The 22,176-nt window shown below is 34.3% G+C and overlaps 2 protein-coding genes across 2 annotated transcripts; both read left to right on the top strand.

Moving 5' to 3' along the window:
• The first annotated feature begins 4,427 nt into the window (after nt 1–4,427).
• Nucleotides 4,428–5,002, top strand: LOC115977661. The gene has a single exon (XM_031099677.1). It carries the CDS (start codon nt 4,456–4,458, stop codon nt 4,963–4,965), a length of 510 nt encoding a protein of 169 aa, XP_030955537.1. The 5' UTR covers nt 4,428–4,455; the 3' UTR covers nt 4,966–5,002.
• An 8,124-nt stretch (nt 5,003–13,126) lies between these two features.
• LOC115967838 (protease 2-like) lies at nt 13,127–21,954 on the top strand. The gene is made up of 10 exons (XM_031087021.1): nt 13,127–14,168; nt 14,249–14,443; nt 14,548–14,894; nt 16,795–17,086; nt 18,509–18,667; nt 19,351–19,716; nt 20,274–20,339; nt 20,515–20,563; nt 21,108–21,231; nt 21,624–21,954. The coding sequence occupies exons 1-10, from the start codon at nt 13,695–13,697 to the stop codon at nt 21,712–21,714; spliced, it is 2,163 nt and encodes a 720-aa protein (XP_030942881.1). The 5' UTR covers nt 13,127–13,694; the 3' UTR covers nt 21,715–21,954.
• The last annotated feature ends 222 nt before the right edge of the window (nt 21,955–22,176 follow it).

Consider the following 22,176-nt stretch of genomic DNA (forward strand, 5'->3'; position numbering starts at 1 on the left):
AAAAAGTTGTGAAAATTTGACAACGTTCATGCTTCATCAATATTGTCATAATAACTTCATAATTCCCTAATAAAAAGTGGTATGATTAGGATTAGTTCGAGTGGTAACATGGTTTAATCAATACATTAATTGAATTGGATATCTAATATTTAGAATGAGAATATCATGGAAGAACATTTTATTCTTACTAACCAATATCCCGCGCGATGCGCAGTGCATTTTGATAAATTTTATAATAAAATTATTTATGACCTATTGATTTCATGAATACTATCATGGTTAGTCACAAAGTCACAGTTAACAATGTCACCTACAAATCTGTTGGTTCCTAAGTGTTTTTCTTGTATGATTTATGCTTTATATATAGATTTTATGGTGTTAATTTCTACATTTCTTATGCCACTAAAGTTTCTATCTCCACTATTTCAACACCTATAATTTTTATGTCATTCAAAATAGCTTTTCTTTAGTTTCAAAATTGACATGATAGATAAAATTAAGGCACATTAACATTTTAATTGAAGAAATTTTTGATTTTTAAGATCGTAATTATAATAAGATGAAAATTGAAAGAATGATAGTTTTGTGACAATAGATTTGTTATTCCTAAATTTTAAATATTTAACTTTACCCTTTTACATAGAATGTTTCTAATTACTTTCAAAGATATTTGTTTAGTCTACCTGATAGGTATGAGGATCCTCTTTTAATTATGATTTATCAAAAAGAATAACAACCCAAAGCCTCTATTCCATCCGTCTTTATCCACCACTAATCAATTAGCTATAAAAACTGCTATAATTTCATGATACGACAACACAAACAATAATGCCATAGTGACATAATAATATCACGATTTAACGTCCCTAAAAGCAGCCAAAATACCAAAAATACTACAAATCCCTACCAACTATATATATGCATCATATCAAAAATCTAAATTGACACACAATATGAAAAAACCAATCTAAACACATTACAATGCTACATCAGTAAAAACGTATACATAAATCTAAACAAAAATCTAATTTTGCATTTAGCCTTTTTTTTTTTTAACCTCTTTTCATTAAGTTTATTTTACTGTTACCTAAAAGTTTATGTTAACTTATTTTGACTGTTATCTCATTAATCTATCATTAATTACCTAAGCTTACACCACACATTCTCTCTTCTTCATGTCTTTTAACAAAGCCAATATTTTATATTAAAAACAAAAGCAATATATATGTGTATACACACACACACACACACACTAAGAACTAATAGTAATAGCTAATCAGATAAGACTCATGGGAGAAATAGAGAAACACAAAAATGTTGCGGATTGTTAAATGAAACACGTTGTTTCACTATTATCAAAATAAAAGACCTTAGATTGACAAAACATTTGTAAATCTAAGGGGCCGCCACTTCCTTCATACTGACCTTCCACCACCATCAAGCCACCGAAACCCCTACAATTAGTTTTTTTTTTTTTTTTTTTTTTTTTAAATTAGGGGCTTAAACATTGGTTGGATTATTTTTATTTTAGGTATATAAGTAGAGAGAATAATTGGTGCACAATGTAAAGCTATATTCTATAATGGTTTTAAATCATCCATAAGAAACATGCATACGTATTAATATTTCAAAATGTATATATTTCTTTACTCTAATTTAGTTTAATTTTTTTTTTTTTATAATATATGTACAACATTCTCCAAAACTGTCATATATAAAATATTACAAAATTATCCGTGCAACGCACGGGGAACTTACTAGTTGATCTTAATAACAAGAGTTCCATTGAGATATTCTCTTTGATTACAAGGTCATAATAACATCATTACATGATAGTTAACAATAAATAATTTTCCACCATCATAATTCATAATTCTCACATAATAAGGAAAGAAAGTCTTGCATTCTTCAAGTCTCCAACCTCGGTTGCAATTTCTAATACAAATCATGCAATTTTTGCTATGAATTTTGACTTTGTCATTTATAACACTATCTTTTGCTCTTCATTGCTAAGATCCAATGCTTTTGCTTCCAACCAAGAGCACTTAAAATCTTCAATGTATGATCCTATCTAAAAGCATAAAGAACAAAAGTAAAGACACACTTACTAGATATTTGCTAAAACAATAGCAAAGAGCAACCAGCATATCACAAGTAAATGTTCTTTCATTTTTGTGCTATTCTAGATACTAAATCATAGCTTTTGACAATAATAAAGGTGTTACAAAAACTATCCAAAAAGCAGTTTCAAGCTGTGCAAACAGTTGTCCAAGTTGTCAAACAAACTACTCAAAACTGTTTGTAGGCTTAAGTCAAAGCTCTCTTCAACAAAGAGAGCAATTAGAATCCAACAATACCCGTAGCAAGAAACAACATATCTCAGTTTGAGTTGAATCAACCACAAAATAGTAGACAAAAAGGCATCATTTTTTGGCGATTTACATTGTAAAGATTGCAGGCAAACATCAGTATCAACAAAATTGTTTCAAACCACATGGGGAGCAAAATCCAAATGTGGCACAAAAATCAGTCCAAGAAAATCCCATATTCTTTAATAAACAAAGCAAAAAGATGTCATCGTGTAAATAATTATTCAGCTTGAATACACAACCAAAAGCATCTTCCCACATCATTTTATTTTCACAACAAATGAAAGAAATTATCAAATTAAACATAAACTAACTACTAAAAATGGTATTTCATCAACAAAATTATCTTTATTTGACAATAAGCAACTATAAAGAACAAAACATAATAACTAGACAAAGAAGAAATGAAAGAGCAGAATCCCACCACAATTAAAGCAAACCAAACCCAAATAGCAAAATTCAGAATCTTAATCCCACAAGAATCTAGAGACTTAGTAATATAAACAATAAAAAGAAAAATCAGCAAACACACAATAAGATAGAGGCAAGAAATTAGAGTTAGAACCGAGTCTTTAGGAAGGGCCTGCCAGTGTAGTCAAAGGCGTTCCGGGCGCTTGCCTAGGCGCCCAGGCAAGGTGAGGCGCCAGAAAAGCGCCTCAGAGGCACTGAGGCGAGGCGCCTTTAGTGAGGCGCTCGCCTCTGGAGCCTAGGCGCTCACCCAGATGTATTTTGATAGGCGAGAGGCGAGCGCCTGAGGTATATTTGTGTTTTAAAGGGCTCTAATGGCATGTTTTGTAAATTTAAAGAGGTGTATGGTTGGTTTTAAAATTGTTACCTCAGTGGGGATGAGCTGTCACCCACTATATCAAATAAATTAATATAAAAAAAAGCATAAAACAAAAGATAAAACAAAGAAGTTTCGGGAACCACTCAACTTTCAGAGCAAATGTATTTCGTCTTCTTCTAGGATTTGGAAGAGAGTGGGCCAGTGGCTGCCGGCAGTCAACCAACATCAGGTAATATTTTCCTATTCTTTTAGTTTTTTTTTTACACTTTTTCTTTTCCTGAGTTCTCTCTCACTGCGACACTGCTTTGGTAAGTTTGTCGTTGTCCACACTTTCAAAGCATATAAAACTCTCTCCTCTCTATTTCTTCTCTACTTTTCCCCCCTTTTCTCTCCTCTGTTGGACTCTCTGTTTTTTTCCCCCTTTTCAGAGCATATAAAACTCTCTCCTCTCTGTTTTTTCTTTGTTTTTTCCCCCCTTTTCTCTTCTCTGTTGGACTCTCTGTCTCCAGCAACTTTCCCTTTTCTCGAACTCATTACTTCACTCAATTTTTAGAGCTTAAACCATTGTAAATGATACATAGCTAGCTTAATATAGAATCCTATTAAATGTATTGTATTGGGTTTTATTTTTTTATATGTAGAATGGCTTCAGATAATGGGAGGAGAAAAGACCCGGGATGGAAATATAATTATTTAGCTAATGTTGAAGACAAAAATGCAGTGACTTGCCTCTTTTGTAACAAAGTCACAAAGGGAGGGATACATAGAGCAAAGCAGCATCAAGTAGGGAATTTTAAAAACAGGACAAAGTGTTTAAAATGTCCTGATCATGTTAGAGAAGAGCTTGCGCAGTATATGGCAGAGAAGAAGAGTGACAAGGAGAACTATGACAAGATGCCTGATTTTGATGATATAGATGATATGATTGAAATTTAGGACGTTGATGATGATGAGGTAGAGGAAGTTGGAGTTATCCAAAAAGGGAAAAAATCATGCTCTAGTAAAAGAGGGGTTGGCAGTAGCACCCAAGTGAAAACTGTGAAATTAATGCCAAAGTCTAAGAAGTTGAAAGGTCCCATGGATTCTTTTGTAAGATTAAAGCCAGAAAAAGTGGTTGCACTTAGGAAACAGGGTAAGATGAAGCAAACTAACATCAATGAAAAACTTGACAAAGAGAAAAGAGCACAAGCTTGTCAGTATATTGGCCGGCTATTTTATCTAGCCGGTATACCATTCAATGTTGCTCGCTTAGATGAATTTAAATGGGCAGTTGAAGCTATTGGGCAGTATGGTCCAAATATGAAGCCTCCTAGTTACCATGAGTTAAGAGTTCCAATTCTCAAAAAGGAGGTGGCTTACACAAATGAGTTATTGAGTGATCACAAGCAAGATTGGAAGAAATATGGCTGTTCTATTATGTCTGATGGGTGGACTAGTAGAACCAATAGGACCTTGATTAACTTTTTGGTGAATTTCCCATCTGGAACCATGTTTGTGAAGTCAATTGATGCATCATCTTTTATGAAAACTGGGGAAAAAACTTTTGAATTACTTGATGCATTTGTAGAACAGATTGGGGAGGCTAATGTAGTCCAAGTAGTATCGGATAATGGATCTAATTATGTGTTGGCTGGGAAGTTGTTGGAAGCAAAAAGGCCAAATTTGTATTGGACTCCATGTGCTACACACTGCATTGACCTTATATTGGAGGACATTGGGAAAATTCCTAGAATTACAAAATCTTTGGAAAGGGTCATTCAATTGACTGGATATATCTACAACCATGGGGGTGTCTTAAATATGATGTGAGAATACACAAAACAAAGAGAGCTGGTTAGGGCTGGAAAAACTAGGTTTTGCACTTTATATCTTACAATAAAATCCATTTATAAGCAAAAACATAACCTAAGGGCCATGTTTACTTTTGAGGAGTGGGCTCGTAGTAGATGGGCAAAGGAAGCAAATGCTAAACAAGTAGTAGAAACGATTTTGATGCCTTCTTTTTGGAATACTATAGTTTACATTCTTAAAGTTATGGGCCCTCTTGTTCGGGTTCTTCGCCTTATTGATAATGAGAGAAAACCAGCTATGAGTTACATATATGAGGCAATGGATAGGGCCAGAGAAGCTATTATAAAAGCTTTTTAATGAGAATGAAAAAAGGTATTCAAATATTTTTAAAATCATTGATGAGAGATGGGAATGTCAATTACATCGGCCTTTGCATGCAACAGGTCATTTCTTGAATACTGAGTACTTTTATTTTGATGATAACATAGCAACATATCATGAAATTACAGTAGGATTGTATGCTTGTATACAAAGACTAGTTCCTAGTGCTGAAATTCAGGACTAGATCACGACTGAGCTACCCATCTATAAGAAAGCTGAAGGACTCTTTGGCATTGAATTGGCTAAAAGATCAAGAAAGACAAGGACTCTAGGTAAGAAAGCATTTATATCTAACTTATAATGACTAGAACAGTGGCACTTAAAAAAAAAAAAAAAAATCTGACTTCTATGATATATCATATATCATTACTCATACTTATTTTTCTTTAACATAGTTGAATGGTGGAGTTTGTATGGGAGCTCAACTCCGAATTTGCAACAGTTAGCTATAAGAATCTTGAGCTTGACTTGTAGTGCATGTGGCTGTGAGTGCAATTGGAGTGTGTTTGAGTAGGTGAGTTTTGAAGTATAATAAGTAGATTTTATCCTTTGATGAGCTACTTTATTTCATAGAAAATTCAATTCCAATGGTTTCATTATTCACTATAGTCTAATACTTAGTTTTCATAAATGGTTGTAGATTCACACAAAAAGAAGGAATAGACTTGCACAAAAACGACTAAATAGTCTTTGTGAAGTATAATCAAAAGATGAAGGCACGATATTATAAGCGTGATGTTATTGATCCCATCTCCTTAGATGATATAGATGAAATTAATGAATGGTTGTTGGGGGAAATGGGTGCTAAACCATCTATGAATGTTGAAGATGAATTGGTTTTTGATGATGATGATGATGGTTTGACATGAGGTGTAGTGGCAAGAGCTCCTGGTGTTGGAGAACCAAGGAAGAATACTAGATTCCAAACAAAATCAAGGGCAAGCTTAAAGGCCTCAACATCACAACCAAATATTGAAGAGGAAGATGCTGATTCTGATGAGACTGAGGAAGAGAATGTTGATAGTTATAAATTTGGTTCAAGTGGCTTTGAAAGTAATGGAAACTTGAGTGAAGACTCTGATGATGACCTTTAGATTAAAAATAACAACCACATTCAGGCTATTAAATAGGCTAATAGGCAGAATGTTCAATCTTCAAATGCTTTTGTTTTGTCATGGATAGTCATGAAGTTCAATCTTCAATATTTTGTTAGGAGTTTTCTTCTTTCTAATATGAAGTTATGTACAATATTTTGGTTTAATATTCAGATTTAGTTGATATTTGGGTGGAGACTAATTTTTAAATGGTGATTTATGTTTATATTCAGACTTAGTTGATATTTGATAATTATCTAGACTTAGTTGACTGTTGATATTTGGATAGAGACTAATTTTTTAGAATTTGGCGCCTCGCTTCACTCGGGCTAGCGCCTTTTTGGCGCCTTGTCGCCTCGGGCGATACAAGGCCTTGGCGCCTTAATGGCGCCTTTCGCCTTTGACTACCTTGGGGTCTGCCAAAAACCCCCAATTTTCAAACCCAAGCAAAATTACCAAGCTTTAGACTCAACAAGAAAACTTAGCCATCAAACTAACAAAACTCAAACAAAATGAGACCCAAATTCGGTCATCTCTAAAAAGCAAATAAAAATAGAAACAAAAAAATAAATATAAGAGAAAAGACAACAGTGAGAAAGAAAGGGGGCCAGTGATGATAGCACCACCAACAGTGATGGTGTGGGTGCAATGAGAAGCTCCATCACGACTGGGCTTTAGAGGTCAAGAAAACAGAGAGAGAAAGAGCTAGAGAGTGAGATGAGAGAATCTTAAGAGAGGAGAGGGTCGCATCAGAAAGCACCGCCAGTGGGGGTGATGTGGAACTCGGTGACTAGCAGCAGTGATGGAGATTCGGCCATGGTGTGCCAAAGAACGATTAAGAGTACGTTTGGTACACTGAATGGAGATTACGATAGGAATTGTAATCTTTATTACTAGGAATAAAATGTGTTGTAATGTAATAACTAAACATATTCATTAGTTTGATTGTGAGTTATAACATTAGAATGAAACTTAACATTTATTTTAGGAAATATCTTATTCATACAATTATATCTCGTTAAAAATTGTTATTTTTAAATTTAAGAGAGATGTGTTATTTTTTATGATTTTTTATTTTTATAATTGTTAGATGTATATAGAAAGTTTGTTTATTTGGAAATATATTAAGTTTTGAAATTATTGCATAACTAAGAAATAGTTAATATAACATTTTAAAGAGGAATAGTTATTCCTCATTTTGAATAATAGTTATTCATAAGGAATGATTATTCCTTGTAATAAAAACATAACCAAACTAAAGAATAAACAAACTATAGGAATAACTATTACATTACAACACTTATTACAATCTACCAAACATGCCATAAGGGTAGGACAGTAAGAGAGAGAGTTTGTTTCTTTCGAAAACTTGGACCAACTGAAGACAAAAGAATAGAGAAGGGAAAGGCAAAAGTGAATCATGCAGATCGCTAGGGTGTCTTATATGAGGTGTCAAATTTATAAGCGTTAGATTAAATAGACGGTCTAGATTAATAGAATTGCACATTGTGCAATACCCAAGGTATTGCACGGGATCTTAATCCAACTAAAACACATCCATCTCTTCAACCCATTAGTGATCAGACACCGTTTTAGCTTACTGTAAATGGAAAAAGTAAGAGAAAAGGTTTTCATACTACAATTGGAAAAAGAAAAGAAAAAAGAAAAAAGAAAAAGAAAGAGAAGAGAAAGAGAGAGGAAGGACTTTTTTTTTTTTTTTTGCGCCTTACGTGGGTTTCTTCATTCCTTCGCAATTTTCGAGTATACCATTTCTCATTTACATACTTATATTCTGCTTTCTTTAGATTTGGATTATGAAGAATTCTCACAATTCCACCATGGCTTCAAGTCATCCTCCTCACCCATATATGTGGGGCCCAACACAGGTATAAACCAATATCAAGGCAGTATAAGTTTCTATATGATTCGCAATAATTACTCTACTAGCTTTGTGCGTTGAGGAACAAAGTTATAAAACATCATTCTAGAATGGTTTTTGTTACTGAAACCCTTGGATGAAAGATTTTGTTATATGCTGATTGTTTCAATAACCATGTTTCCCAGCATAGTGCTTCCCAAAATGAAAATGACTTGAGTTTCGCAAGTCATTTTGAAATAATAGCTTATTGCAATGAAGATATCCTTGCAATAACTTGACATGAATTATTTTTAAATCTATTGCAATGACAAAAATATTAACATACCATAGCATATAAATTATTTTACAATCTATTGCAATGAAAAATATTGAGATAGCATTGCAATAACCTGATATCAATTATTTTACAATCTATTACAACAACAAATATTGAGATAGCATTGCAATAACCTGATATTAATTATTTTACAATTTATTGCAACAACAAATATTAAGATATCATTGCAATAACATAATATCAATTATTTTACAATCTATTGTAATGAAAAATATAAAATAATTATCTATTACAAAAAATATTCGCATACCAATGATTAGACACCGTTTTAGGTTACTACAAATGGAAAAAGTAAGAGAAAAGGCTTTCATACTACAATTGGAAAAAGGAAAAAGAAAAAGAATAAGGGGAAGGGAAGCCGAAGGACTTTTTTTTTTTTTTTTGGGTGAGTGAGTGTTCTTCTAGGCTAGTAGTTAGAATCAGCTTAGGCTTTTTTTTTTTTTTTTTTTTTGCACCTTGCGTGGGTTTCTTCATTCCGTCACAATTTTCAAGCATATCATTTCTCACTTACATACTTATATTATGCTTTCTTTAGATTTGGATTATGAAGAATTCTCACAATTCCACCATGGCTTCAGGTCATCCTCCTCACCCTTATATGTGGGGCCCAACACAGGTATAGACCAATATCAAGGCAGTATAAGTTTCTATATGATTTGCAATAATTACTCTACTAGCTTTGTGCATTGAGGAACAAAGTTATAAAACATCATTCTAGAATGATTTTGTTACTGAAAGCCTTGGATGAAAGATTTTGTTATTTGCTGATTGTTTCAATAACCATGTTTCCCAGCATAGTGCTTCCCAAAATGAAAATGACTTGAGTTTCGCAAGTCATTTTGAAATAATAGCTTATTGCAATGAAGATATCCTTGCAATAACTTGATATAAATTATTTTTAAATCTATTGCAATGGCAAAAATATTAACATACCATAGCATATAAATTATTTTACAATCTATTTCAATGAAAAATATTGAGATAACATTGCAATAACCTGATATCAATTATTTTACAATATATTGTAATGAAAAATATAAAATAATTATCTATTACAAAAAATATTCACATACTAGTGACCAAACACCGTTTTAGGTTACTACAAATGGTAAAGTAAGAGAAAAGGCTTTCATACTACGATTGGAAAAAGGAAAAGGAAAAGGAAAAAGAAAAATGAAAAAGAATAAGGGGAAGTGGAAGAAGCAGATTTACAGAGCGTTTATAAGAAACATTGAGAGAAAAGAAAAGAAAAGAAAGAAATTTGAGCAGAGAAGAGAGAGAGAGAGAGAGAGAGAGAGAGAGAGAGAGAGAGAGAGAGACGTAGCCACTCAAAGAAGACTGAGAGAGAGAAGACTAACAAAACCTCTAGTTCTTGGTACTAAGCTCCCTCTTTCTCGTCCTTTTATAAGTTTGGAAATCTTCATAATTTCTAGTCTTATATATTCTTTCAATTGGGTTGATTTTGATTCATGATAATTTTGAATCAAATAATGTTTACGATTAGATAAAGGATCATTCTATAGGTGCTGGAGATTATTGTTATCTCAAATTTTATGAGGATCAAGCTAATAAATTTGTGTGTTTGTCTGATTTCGGCCATGGTGGCTGAGACCAGTTGGACCGGGTTAAGCCTTTATTAGATGATTTCATACCATTTTATTTTTATTTATTTATTTAGGATGAGTAAACATAAAACGTGTGACATTTAAGGTTCCTCTTTCATTTCCCATTTCTTTTTTCGAATTTTACAACGATTGTTTTACAATTACAAAAATATTAAGGCGAAAATGGGTAATTACCCATCAAAATCGAACTATTTAGTTAATAGGGTCCGTTTGGAAACATATTGGCAAACTAGCAACTCGAGCCTCAGAGGCTCGATTTTGGGCCCCTAAATCGAGTTTCTAAGGCTCGATTTTCATGCGTCGTTCCTCTCCGTTGTGGTGCTTTGTCCAGGTGGCATCTACATGGAAATCGAGTCTCTAAGACTCGATTTACATTTAAAACGAAAACAAAAAAAAAACTAAAGGGCAGCAGGAAAAGAAAGCCCAGAAACAGAGAAGAAAACCAGAGGAAAAGAAAACCCAGAAACAGAGAAGAAAGCCAGAAAACCACAACGCGTTCATCAGAGAAGAAAGAAAAAAAAAAAAAAAAAACCCAGAAACAGTCGCGCGGCGTGGCGACCTGGGTCGCGCGCGGCGACCTGGGTCGCGCGCGCCGACCTGGGTCGCGCGCGCCGACATGGGTCGCGCCGCGCGGCGACCTGGGTCGCGCGAGGCGACCTGGGTCGCGCGCGGCGACCTGGGTCGCGCACGGCGACCTGGGTCGCGCGCGGCGACTGGGTCGCGCGCGGCCTGGATCTGTCGCGCGGCGACCTGGTCGCGCGCGGCCTGTGTGTGTCGCCATTCCTTCTTCTTCTTCTTCTTTTTTTCTTTCTTTCTGCATTTTCTTTCCGCTGTTTCTGCATTTTGGGTTGCATTTTGGGTGATTAATATTTTATTTTTCGGTGGAAATCGAGTCTTAGAGACTCGATTTTCATGTGGACGCCACCTGGACAAAGCGCCACATCAGAGAGGAACAATGCATGAAAATCGAGCCTTAGAAACTCGATTTAGGGGCCCAAAATCGAGCCTCTGAGGCTCGAGTTGCTAGTTTGCCAATATGTTTCCAAACGGACCCTATTAACTAAATAGTTCGATTTTGATGGGTAATTACCCATTTTCGCCAAATATTAATAACATACCATAGCATATAAATTATTTTATAATTTATTGCAATGAAAAATATTGAGATAGCATTGCAATAACTTGATATCAATTATTTTACAATCTATTGCAACAATAAATATTGAGATAGCATTACAATAACCTGATATCAATTATTTTACAATCTATTGCAACAACAAATATTAAGATATCATTGCAATAACATAATATCAATTATTTTGCAATTTATTTTAATGAAAAATATAAAATAATTATTTATTACAAAATTGGAATCTAAATTTATTATAAAATTGGAATCTAATTTAAAACCTAATTGGATTTTCTTTCAGCTTTACCTATTAATATTTGTGTGTGTTATTTTCTTTTTTTGAGGAACTTATGGCATGTATTTTAGCACGTATGCTTTTGGACTTTAGGGTTTGTTTGGTTGAGATGATGGAAAATGGAGAGTAGATGGAAAAGTGAGAGGATAAAAAATATTTTATTTTTCCTTATTTTTGTTTGATTGGGAGGGTGAAAAGGTGGAGGGACTGAAAATATTTTTTTGTTTAGCTGAGAAGAAAACAATCACACTAAGTTTATTAAAACAAAAATCATACAAAAAAGGAAAGGAAAAAAAAAAGATTAATGGAAGACACAAAGTTGTTTTTTCTATACTACTATTTAAGGGGCTTCCCTTATTTACGATCCTTATTTTTTGTTTAAAAATGTCCCTACATCCCTATGTTTAAGTAGAAACAAAACTAAATGACAATTTGGTAAACATACAATTCTAACCCCCACTAAAATATTGCCTAAAAAATAGAGTCACTCTCTTGTTGATTTTCAAATTACTTTATCCATTTATAAATTAGATTTTCAAAATAAAAATTATTTATAAAAAATAAAAAAACAGGTTTTTTTTTTTTTTTTTTGCTATAAAATAGGACTACTAAACCTAAAAAGAGCCTCATCACATATGCAAAGTGCATGCAATGAGACTATTAGATAAATTATTAGTTTCCACAATTTCAATGTGGGGGGTGGGTGGGAATTTTTTTTTTTTTATACAAGATAGAATTTCTACTCTAGTTTAATTTAAATATATATGTGTGTGAAACTCCCTCCTAGATACTTGAACCCCGGTCTTTGCCTCCCACAAACACTTATACTTGTAGAGTGACTATTGCACCAAAGATGGTGGTGGGGTGGGTGGGAATTATGAACTCATAAAAGAGAGATTTAATTCACGCACGCAATGATGCCAGTAGATATACGTGTTTGGTTAGTTAGTTTGAGTAATGTTGTTTGAGTGTTTTTGATATACATGTGGGTAAAAAAGTGGGTTGAAATGTGTAAAAATTTGTTTAAAAACTTTCAATGCGAGGGTGGGTGGGAATTATGAATTCATCAAAAAGAGATTTAAGACACCGATTGATAAAAGTGAGTGACTACTGACTACTGACTAAATACATTGGCCTTAGGGAAAAAGTGGAGTAATGGAAATTCCAAAATGTTTACTAATCAACATTTGAATGCTATGGGCAAAGGAGGAAGGATAGGAAAAGTAAATCCAATGGGAGCCCGAATATATATTATACATGCTTTAAAATGTTTTTTGTGTTATTGTTTACGGTAAATACAGAATTCCCTCTATCAGAATGAGAATGCTTTTGTTTCAATTAAAAAAAGAAAAAAGAAAGCAGAAAATGGAGAAAGATGAGAGCCTATAATAACTAAAATAAATGAGCGACTTTTCTTGTCTTCTTTATCTTATCCGGGATTTATTTATCTTCTTCCCACGTGAAGCACACAAAAGCACAGAAAAGCACAATAGCACAGAAGCTTCCTCCAACAACAACACAAATGGTTTTGTTTTTGGTTTTGGAGTTGAGCTATAGCTTAGCTAGCACAAAATAACTCCCAACTCCCAACGAAGTTGCCGTGTTTCTTTGTCTTTGTGTTTGTCCATTTATATATTTTATTTTGTTTTAGTACTAAAATAGAATACTACTAGTAGTAATTTTTTTACTGTTTTAATAGTTTAGAATCGAATCCATCCAATTCCAACCAATCCAATCTGAAACCTTCCCGCGCAAACAACAAGGAAGGAATAAAAATATAATATTTTTTTAATAAAAAAGAAAAAGAAAAAGAAAAGGGTTTAGCGTAATAGTAGGGAAGGGAGTATAAATAGTGAGTGATGATGATGATGATAAGGAGGATGCATTTTGTTGTACATCATCATCATCATCAGCGCAGTGTAAAAAGTGTCGTTTACGCACTGCTTCTCTCTGTCCCTTTCTTCAAATAATTCTAACAACGCCGCCGTCGTCCGATCAACGGCCACCATGACCACACAGGCCCAGCCTCAGCCTCAGCCTCAGCCTCCTGTGGCAAAGAAGGTGCCTCACAAGATGGAATTGTTCGGTGACGTGAGGGTCGACAACTACTATTGGCTCCGCGACGATTCTCGCTCCAATCCTGACATGCTCTCTTACCTCCAACAAGAGAACGCCTTTACCGATTCCCTCATGTCCGATTCCAAAAAGTTAGAAGATGAGCTGTATGCGGAGATCAGAGGGAGGATCAAAGAGGACGATGTGTCTGCCCCTGTGCGCAGAGGCGCTTACTATTACTACCAGAGGACTCTTGAGGGCAAGGAGTATGTTCAACACTGTAGGCGCCCTGTACCCAATCCCAACGCCCCACCTTCTGTGCACGACACCATACCCACGGATCCCAATGCTGAAAAAGAGCATATTATCTTGGACGAGAATGTTAAGGCTCAATCTTATGATTATTATAGCATTGCTGCTTTCAAGGTCCACTCTCTCTCTGTCTGTGACTATTATACCAATTAATTTGCTTCTCAAATTACAAAGCTTTTTACACTACACTACAGGTTAGTCCCAATAACAAATTGGTGGCGTATGCCGAGGACACTAAAGGAGATGAGATCTACACTGTTTATGTCATTGATGCTGAAACTGGGGCTACTGTGGATAACCCTCTTGTGGGTGTCACTGCCTATCTTGAATGGGCTAGTGATGCCTCTTTAGTTTACATCACCATGGATGACATTCTCCGCCCTCACAAGGTAGCTTCTTCTCTTTCCTTCTTCTTCTTCTATCACTAATTTATCCATACCCAAATTACTTCCCACTTCCCACACATTTAATGCTCTGTTGTTATTGCCCACAGGCATGGTTACATAAATTGGGAACACAGCAATCAAGCGATACCTGTCTTTACTACGAAAAAGATGATACCTTTTCTCTTGATCTTCAAGCTTCTGAAAGCAAGAAGTTTTTGTTTGTTGCTTCTGAAAGTAAAAATACTAGGTTTAACTTTTATCTTGATGTTTCAAACCCTGAAGATGGACTTAAAGTTCTCACACCTCGTGTAGATGGCATTGACACCTCAGTCAGCCATCGTGGGAATCATTTTTTTATCCAGAGGAGGAGTGATGAGTTTTTCAATTCTGAACTCATAGCTTGTCCTCTGGATAATACTAATGCAACTACACTTCTGCTTTCACACAGACAAAGGTACTTATCAATTACTACTAGTTTTACATTGCTAACACATTCATATACTTTCTTGTGTTCTGTGTAATATATGAAACAAATAAAGTAACTGTATTATATACCTACAGAGTGTAGATCTGAATGTGATAAAAAAAAAAAAAAAATTGTATAGAATCAGACCCCCTTCTGCTTTAATTTCAGTTGATTACTTCTTGACATTTGGATCATCCTGTCATGGACCATCAGATCAAAATTAGTTCTTTTCAGAATTCAATACAATTCATGCTGGAAAGTTACTGTGAATTCTTATATTCAAAAGTGGCAAGAATTCAAATACCTGAAATGTTTCTTCTTTCTTCTAAATTGTCTCATATTTTCTGCTAACATGAAAGTCTGTAATATTTTTTGCAATAGTACACTTTTGCTGATGCTACATGTTAAATTTGTTCTCCTGTCCTTGAAGCTATAGAACTTTCCTCTCTCCCAACTTTACACGATGTGCGCATGTTAATCATAGAAAATCTAGGCATGCTTGATCCTATAAGCTTGTCTGTTTTTACTGAGTAACAAATTTAAGAATCTAGATTAATATGTTCATGCTTCATGGTGTTCAATGTTCTAAAGGTCAATTTTCTTGTTTTGACTTATAAATGCAAGAAAAAGGATTGTCATAGATTCAATGAAAACAAAATTCTACATCAAATCCATGGATACGAAACATATTCACATGGATACTAATCAAATGACAATAGTTGGCTACAGAATAAGGCATCCCTCCACTGAAAAGTGGAAACCCTCTTCTCCTATAGGTTGAACCCTTGATGTCTCCGCAGAAAAATTGATAGTAAATTAGTCATGACAGATCATAAGTATATCCAGAGATGTGAAGGACATACCTAAAGTCACTTGGACGTATATCCGGAAATGTGAAGGACATACTTGAAGGACTACTAGAACTTTGAGCTTATCATTCTGTTGCTCCATTATGCCAATTAGATATACTAGAGGGAAACTTGGGATGACTACTAGAATTTTGAGCTTTTTTTTTTGGATAAGTCTACTAGAACTTTGAATTTATCATTCTACTGCTCAAATTATGCTGATTAGATGTACTAGAAGGAAAGAGGTCCAAAACTCAGCAGATACTTATAAGCAGATACCTCTACTACATGGGAAGGAATGTACTTATATGGAAAAAGAAAAATATGAAGGTTGTGAAGGATAGGACAAAGACTAAGAAAGAGAAGGCAACACATTTGGGAAAGGAAAGAGGTCCAAAGCTCAGAAATGCTTTCCAAGTATGGGGAAGGAGAGAAAGGGGAGGGAGGAGGGGGGGTTCAGATAAGAGTGTGGTGGTTTTTATTTTTATTTTTTTCCTTATGCTAGGCACATGAGGTTCTGTACCTTGGTTCAATATCTCCAGCTTATGCTGGGAACATGTTTACTTCATATATAATTTGTCACATAATGGATGTCTTTGTCAGTCGGTTTATCCATATTAAGGGATCTCACTCTCTGTCACTCTCCCTAAAAAAGGGGGGGATAAAAAAAAAACGCGTACATAATGTGTATTCTAGAAGGAACAGAACATAGCCTTGTCCCAGTAATTAGGTAAATGGTCTCTAAGCAAACATATTTGTCCAACTGTTAGCAATTTGCACTTTTTCTAACCACTTATCCTTGTATGTTTATGTCTATGTCCTACTTTAAAAGGTTCAATTTATATGTATAGCAAAGGAATAACAACTTACAAGGATGCGTGTGTAATTTTGTCATATTGTGAACTTATTTGTTGCATATCCATTCTAGAAAATTTTGCATGTAGTGTGCTATTATCTTTTGTAGCTACTGTTCCCTCAATATTCTTGGAGGGCATGAGGTTCCATGGTCAAAAAACTTATGACATTTGAATTTTGTCCAGTGTAAAAATTCAGGATATACAACTCTTTAACGATCATCTCGTTGTATATGAGCGTGAAAATGGTCTACCAAAAGTAACTATTTATGGCCTTCCAGATGTTGGAGAACCTCTTAAGAGCCTTCAAGGTGGTCATCTTGTTGAGTTTATTGATCCTATATACTCAGTGGATCCATCAGAGTCACAGTTTAATTCCAGCATTTTACGGTTTTATTATAGCTCAATGAAGACTCCTCCCTCTGTATATGATTATGATATGAAGACAGGCGTTTCTGTCTTGAAGAAGATTGAAACAGTAAGCTATATGAACAGATCCTTTTCAAATTATTGTGTTCTGAATCGTCATCTGATTTACATGCTTATAACAATAGATATAGTTAATTTTTGGGTGGGGCTCCAGTATACTACATGTGTACTAGGGCTTTGTTCTTTATAAAATTTTTGTTCCTAATATAAAATAATGATATTGTTTTCTTTTCTGATCTTTTCTATGAGCATGATTTCTGTTAATGGAATTGTGTGCATGGTTGCAGAGAGGCACTCATTTTCCTGTGATTTAAAATTAGTGTGCTTGCTGCCTATTAAGCTGGAACTTATCAAGACCTTGACATAAATTTGAATTAGTCCTTTAGGTGTGTACACATGTGATTTGACCTCATAATTTACATGCCTGCTTCATTTTATCAGCACTTAAATTTTTCCTTAATGTTTGCTTGAACATTAACTAAAGCCAAGAATCCTCAGATGTGGGGGGTGGCAGAAAACCATACATTGAATCAGTGAGGTTATTCTTGGAAAAATATTACCAAAAAGAGGATATATAAACTTTGTCGATTGCTTTTTATAGATTTGTGAAAAAAAAAGATCATAGAAGCACATATTTCAAAATCTTTGTGATGATTTGATCAAATTAAATTTCACATATTTGAGATGATTAGATGTATCTCTCTCAAATTCTTGTTGCAATATGAATAAAAAAAAAAGTTTCAACAACGTTCTCCCCCCCACCCCCCTTCTCTTACAATAACCTCTCCTGCTCTATTATTTCCAAAAATGTTAAGAATACTTCATTTTCAAAACTTGCTAAAACTATTGCATGAATTTTTTTGACCGTAAGGGTGTGAAAATTCTTGATGACCAAGAGAAACTTAATTCTAATTGATTTTATTAATGAAGTATATACTCAATCTTATTGGTATCATCTCCTGGGACTTGTGGTTTATTTGAAAGTCATAGAGACCTCCTTTTGCTTAGGAATTGCAATTTTGCATCACTCTTCCCCATCCTCCCTGAGTTCTTTATTGCTTTTATTCATACCTTTGAAGTTTAGATTGATCTAGACTGAAATTTGAGAGGGTTGACTTCATCTTACATTTGTTGAAAAGTGCTTGTATCACAAGTATGCATTTGCATGGTTCATGTTATCAAAAATGTATTTAACCAAATAGTTCAGGCTTATGTATGTCAATTTTTGTAATTCTTTTTTATTATTAAAGAACTGAATATGAATGAAGACTGTTGCCATCAATATCTCAGTAGTAGATATATTTACATGCTAGACTGACATACATGTACTGATTGAATGCTTTTTAGTTTTTTCTGTTGCAATAACATAAAAATAGGTTAATTTCTTGTGTAATATCTTAGATTATGTCCCATATATTGCAGCTACTATTGTACATCATAATTCAGTAATTTTCTCCTCTCTCTTGCCCAGGTGTTGGGGGGTTTTGATGCCTTGAATTATTTTATTGAAAGAAAATGGGCTACTGCTCCAGATGGTACTCAGATTCCAATATCAATTGTTTATCGCAAGGATCTTGTGAAACTCGATGGGTCAGATCCATTACTACTTTATGGCTATGGCTCTTATGAGGTAATGAATTATTTCGTAGATTAAACTGAGGATACTGGAACAAACAGGGATTTATATGTTCTTAATACCATAGTGATAATGGAAAAAGTGGCATCTGTTTTTTTTTTTTTTTTTTTAATATTTTAACAAAATATGATTTTCAAAGATCAAAGTTGTCGTAGAATGCTGTTTTGATGCATTATGTTTATGTATTATCCACTTGGAATATCCATTCTACAGGAAAAACTTTGTGATCTGGTGTACTATTCCTAGTACTCTTGCCCTTTTAATTGTAATGTTCTGCAACTTGTTGAAGTTTAAGTCACTTGTTTTATCCATTCCTTTCTTCTGGGGTCTTCTGACTCTCATCAGAAGCTTCAACATCCTAATTAGAGGCTACATTCCTGGATTCTGTTCTACATTTCTGGTCTAATAGGTCACTGTTCTCCAATCATGGGAAATAGTACAGCAGTCAATCAATGCATTGCTAAAAGTCTATTTTATGTAATCAAACACTTTTTTTTTCCTTCTGTTATATGAACATATTATTCATCAATTGGCTGTTCATTTTGGTTATGTTCATGCAAACTGGTCTGCATGCTATGTTCACCCATTTATCTATTCTGTTTCTTTTTGTTTTTCACTTGTACTCAATTAATTCATTCAGACTCACTCTATAATTCAAAATTTCTTGTTCTAAACAGGTATGCGTAGATCCCAGTTTCAAGTCATCAAGGCTGTCTTTGTTAGATCGGGGTTTTATTTATGTAATAGCTCACATCCGTGGAGGTGGTGAAATGGGAAGGCAGTGGTATGAGAATGGGAAGTTGTTGAAGAAAAAAAATACTTTCACTGATTTTATTGCTTGTGCTGAGTACTTAATAGAAAACAAGTACTGTTCAAAGGAAAAATTGTGCATTAATGGAAGAAGTGCGGGAGGATTGCTTATTGGTGCTGTTCTTAATATGAGGCCTGATTTGTTCAAGGCTGCTGTGGCTGGAGTACCTTTTGTAGATGTTTTGACTACAATGTTGGATCCAACTATCCCTCTTACCACTTCAGAGTGGGAGGTGTGTTTCTTTTTCTCATGAGATTCTGATGTTATTGCTATCTCAGCCTTTGAAAATGTTTAAATTTTGGGTTGTTGAACACAGAAAGTAACTAGTGACTTTGTTCTTCTAGTAAACTTTTGTAATGCAGGGTGCAGGCGAATATGAACATGGAAATGATGTGCATACAAGCATAAGTACATCCATGCATTTACCATTTGATAAGACTCTGTACTAGTAGCTATGCCTTACATGTGATGAATCTCTTGTTTTGTGGACCATGTTTTATCGTTATACCAGGCTATATCTCTAAGATAGGATTCACCCAAATTTGAGGTCTTTCATTTTCATATGTGCTATAGAGATACTGGAATGCTTTGATTAGAATCTTTGTATTTGCGAGTGGTTCTTTACGTTGTTCATGGTTCTACTGATATACTTATCTCACATTCTCCTCCTGTCTCTGATATTTTAAGATTTTAATTGACTCTTAGTAGGTGCTGCAAGTAGATCTGGTTATATTTTATTGATAGTGCTGGTGCAGACAATCTACCTGTGATTACTTTCTCTTAATGCAGGAATGGGGTGACCCTCGGAAGGAGGAGTTCTACTTCTACATGAAGTCATATTCCCCTGTTGATAATGTGAGAATTATACAACTCTATGTGTTTCCTTTACATGTAGTTGACCAGTTTTCTCTGAACTGTGAAGCTAGATTAGTCATCATTTTCACCATTTAAACATGATTTCAGAGTTGTGTGTTATTGTAGATTATCATCATTCTTCATTCTGATCTGACCTTTAACAATATTTATGCAGGTTAAGGCACAAAATTATCCTGACATTCTTGTAACAGCTGGTTTAAATGGTAAGCATAAATGCTTAACACTTTTTATGAGTGTTAACTATTGTAAGTAAAAAAAAATGTACATTTATATCCGAAACAAATAACCATTATTCTTTTGATTAGTAAGTTACACACTTTAGTGAGTCTTGAACCCTAGGCCTCACCCAGTAGGTTAGTAATTTTGGCATGAAAACTCTATGTAGGTTCTTATCTTTTTATTTTTGGCAAATCACCATCATAGCATGCACTAACTTCAAATAGATGAAGTTCTAATCCATGATACAAAGTGTCAAAAACTAGTCAGATGTTCAAGATGTTGGGTCACGCGAGCTAGTTAAATACCCATACAAGGGAGCCCACTAAGCTTTCTGACATGCTTTCTTGGTACAATCTTGTCAAATTAATGTTTGTTTGGACGATCATTGTATGTGATACATTGGATGGTTGTTAGTCTGCCAAATTGACCCTCATGATGGTTATCTGACAGCAGAGAAACATGTTATAATTTTATATATGATGCATATATTCCTTCTCATTTAATCTGAACGCTAGTGCATTGTGATAGATCCACGTGTTTTGTATTCTGAACCTGCTAAGTTTGTGGCGAAACTGAGGGATCTGAAGACTGATGATAACCTACTGTTGTTTAAATGTGAACTTGGTGCTGGGCATTTTTCGAAGTCAGGAAGGTAACAATTTTTCTGGTTATTGTATCTATAATTATTCACAATCTTTCTTGCAACTACATAACAATTATAATGATGCTGATGGTGTTTGAATAAGTGATAAGCATGTTAGTAGCTATTATATAAGAGAATTTGGTGCATACATGTTTCGCTGTTGTTTGAGGGTGTTATGCTAATGGGCCTGTGGTTCAATTCTATTTGATAAAGTACCACTTATTCCAAAAGTTTAAGCTAATAGGACGTAGTGAATTTAATCACTTAACTGTTATTCTTACAAACTCAATACGTGGGGCTCAAGACAGTTCGAACTCAAAACGACCGTCTTTGATCGAAAGTGGTTGCATGTCTTCTCTCTAATAACTTAATTTATTGTATTATTATTTTGGTGGATGCAGATTTGAGAAGCTCCAAGAAGATGCATTCACGTATGCCTTTATAATGAAGTCTCTAAATATGATTCCTAGACATGGATCTGAGCAAAATTGATCACTTGCAAAATGGTTTCGGCAACATCTTTACTAGTTTATGTGTGTTAATTCTAAATGTGATCTAAAATGTTGATTTGTTAGTGTTGATTGCTGCAATTTACAACTTTACACGTAGTATGGAAAAACGAATGTATCATTATTTGAAACCAGTTACAAATTCTGGTGGTTTTTATCTATATTAGGGACTATTATTTGGTGTTGCCCATAAATGTCATTTACAAGACCAAATTATGTGGAATGTCTCAATAATTGATTTCATTACCAAGTAGAATGTTATAACACTGGTACATCCAAATACTGCACATGTTCTCGTTCGTAAAACTCAACAGTTGCACTTGACAAGAAGTAATTGTGGGAGCATTTCAAGTGTTAATATCGATAGAAAATCTCAATTCAAAGATGTGAGACCTATCAAGGCTTAGATTTATCAGAACCTCAGTTCATTGAAAGAAAAGATGGA

The sequence above is a fragment of the Quercus lobata genome, chromosome 1 (assembly GCF_001633185.2).
Source record: "Quercus lobata isolate SW786 chromosome 1, ValleyOak3.0 Primary Assembly, whole genome shotgun sequence".
NCBI lineage: Eukaryota > Viridiplantae > Streptophyta > Magnoliopsida > Fagales > Fagaceae > Quercus > Quercus lobata.